The sequence below is a fragment of the Equus asinus genome, chromosome 30 (assembly GCF_041296235.1).
Source record: "Equus asinus isolate D_3611 breed Donkey chromosome 30, EquAss-T2T_v2, whole genome shotgun sequence".
Taxonomy (NCBI): Eukaryota; Metazoa; Chordata; class Mammalia; order Perissodactyla; family Equidae; genus Equus; species Equus asinus.
In genome coordinates this window covers 13,629,736-13,642,609 of record NC_091819.1, presented here as the reverse complement: position 1 = coordinate 13,642,609, position 12,874 = coordinate 13,629,736, and the positions used below count along the sequence as shown (strand labels likewise).

The 12,874-nt window shown below is 37.2% G+C and overlaps 1 protein-coding gene across 1 annotated transcript in view; it reads left to right on the top strand.

The window, feature by feature from the left end:
• The window catches only part of USH2A (usherin), a 743,449-nt gene that overhangs the window by 620,756 nt on the left and 109,819 nt on the right, over positions 1-12,874 (top strand). Inside the window, exon 59 of the mRNA XM_070501449.1 lies at positions 12,347-12,505. Within this exon, the coding sequence (XP_070357550.1) occupies positions 12,347-12,505 (159 nt within the window). The remainder of the gene's footprint in view (positions 1-12,346; positions 12,506-12,874) is intronic.

Genomic DNA, 12,874 nt, shown 5'->3' with positions numbered 1-12,874 from the left:
GTTTTTCTGAGTCTCATTTATCTCCATCTATAAAATGGACATGATGACAGTACCTACATGTAGGTTGTAAAGATTAAAGGAGGTAATTTATACGATTGGCATACATTTTCCAGTCTGTATAATATTCTATAGATAGTGATGATTCTTTTCAGACAATTATCTTTGCCTTTAATAATTCCTTCTTAGAATGTATTTTGCTCAAACATTCACTAGGTTCCAAGGCCCCGTGTTCAAAATGATGAAACAACATACTGCAGGATTAGATTAGTAAATTTTTAAGCCTTCTTTTAAATTTCCAAGCATTTTGACATTTTCTTCTTTGAGTTCCACTTCATATTTTTATGTTTAATGTATAACGTTTCTATTTAGAAAAGAATCACTGTGAAATAAAACACGTCTGCTTTTTTAATGTAACCTTAATTCTTGCCTACCTCAGGCTTTGTAGAAATTGTTCATTCTAGTCTAGTCTAGGGGATGTTGTAGAAATGTTTTCCACACTAACTCTGACCATGTAACCAATGGTTAATAAATCTATAATATCCAGGCCTGTCAATCTTTTAGTTTCAGATGCACAAAATCCATTACAGAAACCCTGTAATATATGGAAAGATTAAAATCTTAAATTAAACTTTTTTCCTGGTGCCTAGAAGGATTTTGAACTCCATAAACAGGCAGATGATTTTGACTTGTGTATAATCTACAGTTGATTTTATTGCAAAGTACCTCATGCGGTGTTTTGATTTGGATAATAAAAACATTTTTCTGTTCCTGAATAGTCAGAAATATATATTTTAAACAGAAAGAAAACAAACTTGTTATAACTGAAGGTTGTTTATTTGCTCATAATCAAGATCTTTCTAGACATTCATCATACTCCCCGCCGTTACGAAGTGATTACATCACTGGCAGAGCTAAAAAACGGACAAATACCTATATTTCCATACCTGTAGTTACCAAACCTGAATGAACGTTAGAACCACCTGGAAAACTTGTGCAAAGATAGATTCTCAGCCCCGAGTTTCCTGAATAAGAATCTTCTGGGATGGAGTCAAAGAATTGAAATCTTTTTTCAAGTTCCCCAGATGACTTCAATGTGCTCCAACTTTAACAACCAAGGATCACACACACCAAGCAAAAGTGATCACTTATGATAATTCTCTGAAAACATGAATCAAACTAGTTTCTCTTGAATGTCCAAAGCCAAAAGAGTGGTTAAATTAACTGCTTTTTTTCACATATAGTATTTTGGTTTGTGGTCAGTATGAACAGTGACGTTACACAGATAAGTTGCTGGGAGAAAAAAGTCTATGTGGTTGCTTGGCAACAGAAAATCACCGGGCAATTAGTCGGATTTTCAGTTTATAAATTCTTGTTTCAATGCTATCTATGAATTAAGTTTTATCACATGTTCACAAATCCTACCGGTAAAGGGAACGAGGTCCACGGAATATGGGAGAATATTCAAGGGAAGAGTAATTTGTGACACTGAGGACAAATATTATACACATGCATTAATATTACTTGTTTATATTTGCCCTCTGTAAAATTTCCAGCATGTGCCAAACACTTTAATAAGCACTTTCCCTGCCTTACCTTGTTAATTCTCATGCAAAACCTGGGAGACAAGTAATAGCATTGTCACCCTATTAAGAAGTTTGAGTCGCGAAGAAGTAATATAACATAGTCAAGGTCACACAGCAGAGCAGGATTCAAACTCAGGTCTACTCTCTACTACTGTCCTATAAGAGCAGTTCCTTCCTCTTTGGCTTCACTCTTAAATCCAAATCAAACTTCTCATTTACTGAGCATAGTCTTTCAGATTTATGATGGAGCGACTCTGCTTTTTGAAATAACCTAGAGGGCCAAGAAACAGAGCTAGATGTTGACAAAAACAAAGTAATTGTGGGGGAAAAATGTTTTTTGCTGGGCATGGCGAGACCAGAAGAATTAATTGTGGAAGATGACAAATTCCTGAAGGGAAAATATCCACCTGGTGATAGTTCTCTCCTGCGGCATGAAGGAACTAGTAACCACAAGCATTTTACCTCCTCATTCGAAAGTCCGGAAGGAATAGATATGACTCAGCAAAACTAGATTCCAGGTGCAGGCAGATTTTAATTAGGAGGGCGAGGGAGAGAGTCTCTCAGCGAATATCTACAGAGATCACTCAAGAGCATTTTGAAGCCTTGGTAGACGTTCTCCGTCCCAGTAAATCCTGGGTCACTTTTTCTCATTGTTACTTGACAAAAGTCGGTAGTAAGATTACCAAAACACTCCAAGCTCTAGAAAATCAAGCTTTCTACTCTTTTGCATATCATTTGTACCTCCAAGTCAGACAACATGCCAAGAACATATCCTTATAAAATATTTGGTGATTTAATTAATGAAACAGAATGGTGACTAAGCTTCTGAAATTTCTCATTTAGGCAAATAGAAATACATTTTGGATTTTCTGCTGTTTAAAATTATTGAGACACGTGATTTCCTATAGAATCCCACTCTTCTCTACACACTTACCCAACCCTACACACACACAAACACACACACACACAAATACATATTTCTTCTTGAAAGACAAACAGGAGACACATGTATATTTCCAAAAGACAATCCGTTGTCTTACGGGTGCATAATTCTTTTCACTTATTTCAGAAAATGAAATACTGGTTTCTATGTGGAATGGGCCCCCCACTTAGTTTCCCTGTGGCCTTGGGAAAGTTGCACAATGTCTCTGAACCTTAGGTTTTTCATCTGTGAGAGGAGGTATTAAATGCCTACCTTGCGTTGCTGTTATGTGAAGTCAGTGAAATAGCGTGTGAAACATTTAGTGGGCACTGAATAGACGCTGGCCATTATTATTATTTGAATCTACAGACAACGTAAACCAGGTTAGTTTATTCCTAAACATTTCTTCCTACCTTGAACCAGCTCTGTACCGTGTGTCAAGACTTACACATTCATATTAAAGAGAGCAAAGGATATATGTTACCCTAATGAGTGGGAAATTATAGAAAATGAAGAGGTAAATACTTCATGGAACATGGTTTGCTCAGAATAAGAATGAAGATAGATACCCCTACTGTTTGAGAATCCAAACACTCAAAATTATTTAAACTCTGAAGGTAATAATGAGCCTTTCTAATTTACCAAGGTAATGACTAACTATTCTAGCTCTTAATCATGTTCTAATTAATAATGTCGTTGCATTCAACACACACTTTTCCTCACTAAAGATGGTGAGTTATTTAGGTTTGATGCATAATATCGAAATACTGGTGCTTTTCCTTTCACATTTATCTACTAGGCCATTAAAGAAAAGAATTGGCAACAATTCTTCCACTGAGAAATCATTTCACTTAATATTGTTTAGGAATATAAATGCTTTTTATTAATCAAGTTTTGATTAAAGGGTAGCTAAGCACAATATGGCCTATCCATAGACGATAGGCGTCTTAGCTAGCTCATCCACTGGAATGTATTAGATCAGACACTCTCCATTTAAAGTCAATATTGTCGTTAAGCTTTCTCAGGAATTCACGTTGCATTAATTGAGATGATTCAACATTGACAATTGTTTCAGTTTTCTTATAAGTGCAGCAACCAAGTACCAAGCAGCGTTGACTTTCAGAAGAAAATATAAAACTCATTTCAATGATTTGTGTTTTATTTTGCATATTAATACATTTATATGTTTGCAGCTTTATTGAGGTATAACTGACAAAATAGTAATACATTTAAAGTGTACAACGTGATGATTTGATATGCATAGTCATTGTGAAAGGATTCCCACCATCACGTTAACACAGCCATCTCACATATTTACCCTCTTTTTATGGTGAGAACACTTAGGTTCTACTCTCTTAGCAAATTTCAATTATACACTACACTCTTATCAACTATAGTCATCATATTACTCATTAACTCCTCACACTGTATTCATCTTATAACTGAAAGTTTGTACCATTTTACCAGCCTCTCCCTATTTCCCCTACCCCAGCCCCTGGCAACCACCTTTCTACTCTCTGTATCTATGAATTAGACATTTCGTTAAGATTCCACGTATAAGTGATACCATGCAGTATTTGTCTGTCTTTGTCTCACTACATATTTCACTTAGCAAAAGCCCTCTAGGTTCACTCATGTTGTCACAAATAGCAAGATTTCCTTCTTTTTTTCTTTTATTGAGGTGACATTGGTTTATAACATTATATGAATTTCAGTTGTACATGATTATATTTCAATTTCTGTGTAGATTGCATCATGTTCACCACCCACAGACTAATTACCATCCATCACCACACATGTGTGCTCAGTCACCCTTTTTACCCTCCTCCCTCCCCCCTTTCCCCCCTTCCCCTCCGGTAACCATCAATCTAATCTCTGTATCCTTGTGTTTGTTTATTATTGCTGTTGTTGTTGTTGTTGTTATCTTCTATTTATGAGTGAGATTGTATAGTATTTGACTTTCTATGTCTGACCTATTTCACTTAACATAATACCCTCAAGGTCCAACCATGTGGTCACAAATGGCAAGATTTCTTCCTTTTCTATAGCTGAGTAGTATTCCATTGTGTATATATACCACATCTTCTTTATCCATTCGTCCTTTGATGGGCACTTAGGTTGTTTCCAAGTCTTGGCTATTATGAATAATGCTGCAGTGAACCTAGGAGTAAAGATATTTCTTCAAGATGGTGATTTCATTTCCTTTGGATATATATCCAGAAGTGGGATAGCTGGATCATATGGTAGTTCTATTTTTAATTTCTTGAGGAGCCTCCATACTGTTTTCCACAGTGGCTGTACCGGTTGACATTCCCACCAACAGTGCACCAAGTTCCTTTTTCTCCACATCCTCACCATCGTTTGTTACCTCTTGTCTTTTTGATAATAACCATTCTAACAGGTGTGAAGTGATATCTCATTGTGGGGTTTTTTTTGAGGAAGATTAGCCCTGAGCTAACATCTGCTGCCAATCCTCCTCTTTTTGCTGAGGAAGACTGGCCTTGAGCTAACATCTGTGCCCATCTTCCTCTACTTTCTATGTGGGATGCCTATGACAGCATGGCTTGACAAGCAGTGCTGGGTCCGCACCGGCATCTGAACCAGTGAACCCCAGAGCCACCAAAGCAGAATGTGCCAACTTAACTGCTGCGCCACTGAGCCGGCCCCTCATTGTGGTTTTGATTTGCATTTCCCTGATGATTAGTGATGTGGCATGTCTTTTCATATACCTGTTGGCCATTTGTCTGTCTTCTTTGGAAAAATGTGTATTCAGGTCCTTTGTCTGTGTCTCAATTGGGTTATTTGCATTTTTTTGGTATAGAGTTGTATGATTTCCCTGTATATTTTGTATATCAACCCCTTATCAGATATGTGATTTGCAAATATTTTCTTCCATTCCATAGGTTGCCTCTTTGTTTTGTCGATGGTTTCCTTTGCTGTGCAGAAACATTTTAGCTTGATGTAGTTCCATTTGTCGAGTTTTGCTTTGTTGCCTTTGCTTTTGGTGTTTAATAGGTTTATCTTACTTTGTTGAGTTCTAATATGTGGTAGGCATTTTTCTAAGAGATTGACACGTATCTCATTTAATGCTCATAACAACTGAATGTAGTATGTCCTATTGTTTTCTCCCTTTTACTAATGAGAAAAGTCAATTTAGATGTTATAAGCTATTTTCTCTAGGTTATCCATCCCATAGTTGTCAGAGCTGAACCACAATGGATCTGACTCCAAATTCCATGGTCAAAACCACTGTGCTGTATTTTCTCACTGTTCTATGTAAACAGTGCAGAAAGCAAATGCTTGCTTTTCTGAGTTCTGCTATGATCCCGTTCAAAAGCTAAAAAATAATTTTGCTACAGACATAGCAAATATGAATGAGGACAAAGCAATTGAAGGGCAGTCCATGCAGTAACCCAGTAGAGTCATTTTATTTGTAGCTTAAAACTTCACAGGATGTAATTCATTTGCCTGTGGATAGATTAATTCATCTATTTATTTTCATTAAATATTATTTCATTAGCATGAAAGTAGTTACTGAGCCCAACTCAGGGGCAAGGCGTGATACTAGATACCTTAGGAATTATGAGGAAGAATGAGACATTGTCCCTTCTGTCAAGAACGCTACTATCTAGTAGGGTAGAAAGAGCATAAAATGATAACTATTATACAAACTATGTAAAATTTCCATACAATTGGTATAGATGTGTATTCAAGAGGGTCCTTTTTTACTTCCACACCCCCAAAAGGACACAACCAAGACACCCCTACCTCTACAAAGGAGAATTCCAGCTGATTTGTTAAAAGCATTATGTTAAGCGCAACCAGTGTTTTGAAGCAAACGCAGCCATCAAACCGAATTAATAGTTTTCCTCTTAGAATTGTTCCTGCTCCAGCTCCTAAAAAAAGATTTAAAAAAAGAGTTATTTGATTGACTCGTCCCATTGTAAAGTATGCACCTGCTGTGAAATGAAGCCACCGAGAAAAAAAAAAAGTTGAATAATTTAACTTTTTTATTTGTAAAGATAATCAGGGTTTTTCTGATTACATCTTAACTTCATAAATGTTAAATAACCTATCAGCATCTAGTTGTTGTAAATTATGAAAAGGAGCATCGCAAGGAATATTAACCAACGAAATCCTTGTTCTTTAGCGAACAAGAAAATGTGTTATGGCAGCCTGTCATTGTGCGACTGGTAATTCTGACACCAAATAACAAAACTGCCATTTGCACTTAGGGTAAATTGGTTCACTTCAGCTTCCACTGCTCCTCTCGCTCTGACATAAATTTATGAACTCGAGAACTAACCAAGTCGTGTGGCTTCCCAGCTGACTTTAACAAATATGCCCATTTCATTTCATTTAGCCATCGGACTACCAGGGGGCTAGGTCATTTCAGACTCATTGCAGATGGTGGAAGGGTTTGCAGGAACACAGGAGGCCTTCATGTCACAGTCCTGTAAATTATGACAGTGGAGGGGGCCCTCTTTCCTAAATGCATGTCACTGTTTGACATGTTCCCAGCTCCGAGGAGCATTTTCTGTTTCCACACCTCCTATATCTATGTAAAGGACATTTATTTCCCATTAACTAAGATGTGGAAAATACATTTTCCAGGTTCGTGCTTTGACTAGCCAAATTTAAACCTAGATCAAGATTATGTCTATATTTGAAATGCGGTAGAAGGGCAACTTTGTCCCCCGACCCCTTAGGAGTCCTGTCCTTTTAAGCAGAGAAGTTACTGGAAGCAGACCAGTAGGTATAGACTGAAGATATATAGTAAAGCACAACCTCAGACGAATTGAAGGGAGGACCACTCTAAATTACTGCTGACAATGAAAACTAGAATATCTTCATTGGAGCACACCTTCATCATATCCAAGTACACACAAAATATAAAACTAAATCAAATAGGGGCTGGCCCCGTGGCCGAGTGGTTGAGTTCACGGGCTTCACTGCAGGCGGCCCAGTGTTTCCTTGGTTCAAATCCTGGGCACGGAGATGGCACTGCTCATCAAACTACGCTGAGGCAGCGTCCCACATGCCACAACTAGAAGGACCCACAATGAAGAATATACAACTACGTACCAGGGGGGGCTTTGGGGAGAAAAAGGAAAGAAATAAAATTTAAAAAAAAAACTAAATCAAATATTGTCACAAAGATAATTGTTGAATGAATATAACATTTATTTGTAATTGGAATAGCAACTTTATATAAAAGATGGGTTCAGAAGGGTCGAGGGCACATGATAGCAGTGCCTGTCATAGTTGTGGGTTGCTTTTCCATTTTGTTCCATTTTGTTTTGTAGAGATGTCTGTCATTTATCCAGCACTTTCTATGTAACTAGAAGGCACCAAAATGCTTTAAACACATTTCCTAATTTAATCCTTACAGTTCTTTATGAGGCCACTGTTAGTATCATCATTTTACAGACGAAGAGACTGGCGTTCATAGAGGTTGGGTAATTTACCAGGGACAAACGAGGGCAGAGGAGGGATTTCACCTGTCGGACTCTGATCCGTGGCTTTGTCTAGTTCCACAAGAGTCACGGCATATTTTTCAAATGAGTGTTTGTCAAACTTTTCTACAAGATCGAACCTAGGAAAAGAGAAGACAGAAGGAACGTGTCATCCCAGGAAGTCTGGAAACAACCTGAAACAATCATCATACGTTGACAATTTCTTTAAGGTCTTGCTTTTTATCTTAGCGATTCATGAAAATTTGGCATTGTATTCCAACGTGTTTGTCTTCCGCCAAAAAATAATGTAATATATCATTTATCATCAGGGGCATGTTTTCTACTGATCTCTTTGGCTAAAGAGTAATATGCTCTTATATTTTAGGATATTAGATTATTCTGAAAAAAAGCTGACCCCCAAAACAGGCTTAATGTCAGGCAATTCTTTCTCTCTTCGTTTTATCATGAATATGTGGATACAAACAGCAACCTTTGCCCACTGCCAGGGTAACAAAAAGGAAAAATGCCCAAAATGTGAGGTGGAATACTGTGACATTGCAAGATACTCTGGATGGAAATTTCCATACGCACATCTTCCTGCTGAAAGGTCAAAGTGCAAATTGAGAGGGTCCCTGCTTCACTCTTCAATCTCTTTCACTACCTCGAGCAACACTCTCCAAAGAACATTTTTAGTAGGAAAAAAAAAATAGCCTGATTATATTGTTCTTTATTTTACCTCTAATACAGTACTTAGGTTTTCCTCATCCATTAAGGAACTGAGAGTCTCAAATGGTCCCTGTAATCAATTCTCTTCATCCAACTCTCAAACTTCCTTTTAATTACAGCAGTCTCATCAGGAGCAGTAAAAGCAGTCCCAGTTTTGTCTCACAGTTGAGAATTAGGCCTCGAAGAATATCTTCTAAATAAGCCCATTATGTGTACTCACTAAACCGTTAAAGAGAAAGGTGAATTTATGTAAATTTTCTAGGCAGTAATCTTTGTCATGATTTCTTTTTTCCTTCATGGAAAAGAATAACATAGAACAGTGTATTACCCAAGACTGAGCAGAAACGTCATGGGCCCAGCCAACTTTTCATCCTGTGTCTGTGGAAGATTACCCACAATGAATTCATTTATGTTTTTTTATTTTATTGAAGTCTTATTGGCTTATAACGTTATGTAAAGTTCAGGTGTATATTATCGTGTTTCAGTTTCTGTATAGACTGCATTGTGTGTACTGCCAATAGTCTAGTTTTTTTCCTTCACCATACACATGTGCCGCCTTATCCCTTTTGCCCTCCTGCCACTTCCTTCCCCCTGATAACCACTAATATGTTTTCTTTGTCCATGTGTTTGTTTATCTTCCACATGTGAGTGAAATCATACACTGTTTGTCTTTCTCCGTCTGACTTATTTGGCTTAACATCATACCTTCAAGTTCCATCCATCTTGTTCCAAATGGCACAATTTTGTCTTTTTTATGGCTGAGTAGTATTCCGCTGTATATCTATACCATGTCTTCTTTATCCACTCATCCATTGATGCACAATGAATTCATTTTAAAGCGATAGAGGCTAACGTTGTGTTTTGACTGCATCAAGAATAATATTTGTACTTGTTCAACACACTGGTTATGTTCACATAAACTTTTTCTACTGTTGTACAGTTAGTTTACTCTGAGGTGACTACAGATTTAAAACAACTGGCTAGTGAAAGTTCTAATCACTCAGTACACATATAATTTTCTAATCTTGGGCTTTTTAGAAAGAAAAATCTATACTGAATTTTTGTGAACAAGGAAAAGTATGATTCTTCTGGTTTCGCTTGCTCATGCAGAGAAGTCATGCATTTTCCAAATTTTACAAGTCAAACTGGTATTCCAGAAAGAGGTACCATGTTTGTCCTTGTCTCTGAAAATACTTTGACACCAGTCTGCAAACATCCTGGGTATTTATATCTCAGTTTGCGAAAACTGCTCTTCACAGCTTTAAATGTTCACCTATAATCTTCTTCAATCAGTGGTGATTCTAACTCCTCCGTCACTTTTTTGCCCTGCTTCTAACATTCTCCAAGACATGTTCTGCCTGTCTCAAAATTATCCTTTCTTTCTTTCTTTCTTTCTTTTTCTTTTTGGTGAGGAAGATTGGCCCTAAGCTAATATCTGTTACCAGTCTTCCTCTTTCTGCTTGAGGAAGATTGTCTCTGGGCTAACATCTGTGCCAGTCTTCCTCTATTTTGTATGTGGGACACTGCCACAGTGTTACTTGATGAGAAATTTGTAGGTCCACACCTGAGATCTGAACCTTCAAACCCCAGGCCGCTGAAGCAGAGTGTGTAAACTTAACCACTAAGCCACTGGGGCGGGCCCATCCTTTCATTTTTTTCCCCCAGTTGTCCTAATTCAAATCTCCAATATCAGGAGAGAACATAAATACAGAAGGATAAGCTTTGGTATCAGATGGGCCTGAGTTCAAGTCTGTGTACTCCAATTTATCAATGTGAAATCTGGAACAAGTTACTCGACTCCTCTGAGCCTTAGTTTTTGCATCTTAAAAAAAAATGGTAATCATATTTACCTTACAGTATTGTCCTGAGGCTTCATTCATCCATTCAATCAATGAACATTTTTTGAGCTGTGATTTTGTGCTGAAATCTAGGCATTGGAACTACACTGGGGAGGAGACAAAGTCCCTGACTTTATGGAGTTGACATCCTAGTGGTATTAAATGAGATATATGCTGCCTGGCATAAAACAGAACTTCGGTGAAATGGCTCCACTTGCTTGTGTTTTTGCGGCAGCTACGCAATGACTTTCACACGGGTATCCCACCTCCTGGCTCTCGTGTTTTCGATCCCACATCTGCCTGCCAGCAGTCTTATCTTCCTAAAATGTAGGTTAGATCATGTTAGCTCCTGCCAAATCTCCATGTTGCTGATTATATATAAAGCCCAAATTTCTTGAAGAAATAGTTGATGAAATTTAGTGGTCAGTTGAGTTTGACGACGAAGAAAGCAGGATCTTCTCTAAGAGTCTTACCCTAAGGCCTCCAAAGTAGGGAAATGGAGAAAGGAAACCCAAGGAGAACAGGCTTGGGAGTGGAAAATATGGTGATTCTGTTTGGGACGTGTCGACATTGAGGTCTCTGTGAAGTAGGTTGTTGACAATACAAGTCTGGAATGCAGGAGCAATATAAAGCCAGAGATAAGAATTTAGGAATCAATGACAGAATAACAGTGATTTAAGCTCTGAGGACCAATGCAGCTCAACTAGACAGTTTAACTAGGATGCCCGAAATTTAAAATAAAAATTCTCAATCTGGGTTCAGCACAATCTAGCACCTTTCCAAAGGAAACGATTGATCAGTCCTGCTGACTATGATCAATATTTCCTTCAGAGCCTCCTAATTTTCATCTATCCTGAACAAAATCTTGAGCATCTCTGGTTTTTACTAGCTCTTCCACCCTTCATACGTTGGAACCATATCTACAAAAAGCAAAACGACATTCCATTCTTTAGACTTCATCTCTCGCGAGAGTTCCATGCTGTAGATTTCATTGTTTCTATAGCAAACTGATTTAAATACTACAAAGGTAAGTAACTAAACCCAAAAATGTTATACACTCTCAGATCAATGAGAAAATTTAGTGGGAAACTCCATTACATTCTCCATTCAAGGCTCATATCTTCTCCTTGAAAAAGTGTACTTGTTATTCAGGATGAAATAAAACTTACAGGCATTTAATTATATGAATAGATTGTGAAAAGGCTAAGTTGACAAGACCTCCTTTCTTTAAGAAGCACTATGAAAAATGACAGTTTTTGAACCCAAATTTCATGTGTATTTAGGTCCATAAGTCTCACTGACAGAGTGGACTGTCCTGACTCAGTAATTAACGCACTGGGAATTCTCTAGATAGCCTAAGATTTGGATACTTTATGGGCTATTATGTCAAGGAGCCGTGTCAGACAGGATGCATACACAATGCCTACAGAAAAATTATTGTCACAAGCAAAACTGGTGTTTTTTTATGTACTTTAAGAATAAGTGAGCCTAGGAAAAATATATGACTCCTTTTCTAATTGCCTTGTATTTTTTAAGAAGTGAACGTGCCTTTGTTTTTATTTGGCTCGGGAGTATATCTTTGAATAGAATTATTATACGTCATTCGTTTTTGAAAATGGGTGATGCACATTTCTTACTTTTGGAATATGCTTTCTAATATTGTCCAACTTAAGTTTCGTGCCAGTATTAATTGCTATATTAAGACATGATATACCTTTAAGTTATAACATTTTAAATATACGTTGTTCTTTAAAGATGAACATTTGTGGACCATTCTGTATAGCATATATATATGATTTTACTCTCTCTCTTTCTTTAAAGGGATCCTCATTCCTCAAATACCTGTGGAGTACAATGTCTTACTCAATGCCGGAAGTCTATCTCCTCTGACCTCCTCTGTCGGTCATCATCTATCCATCCTTCTGGAAAATTTGGCTCCATTCACACAGTATGAGATAAGGATACAAGCGTGTCAAAATGGTAAAAGTCTTTCAGACACTTGTCCTGGGCTTTTATAAAAAAATATTTTATAAAAAAAATTTTCATTAAAAAGGAATAGATTCTCAATTCAAATACAAAGACTAACATTTCATTTCTTGTTTGTACTGGACTGTTTACCCAGAAAAATCAGAGCTTGGCATTGAGTGAAGCGTTATGCATTTCTGCACATTAAATCATGAATATTTAAATACATTAAAATGGTGGTTTTGCAAAGTCTTGTTTTATAAGGCACTTTAAAAGAAAAACACCTCAATCGCATAAAGGAATTGTTGGTAATATAAAACAAAACGAGTATTACAAAAATTTCATAGGAAATGTACTCACCTTGGTTCTATTTAAGTTTTATTC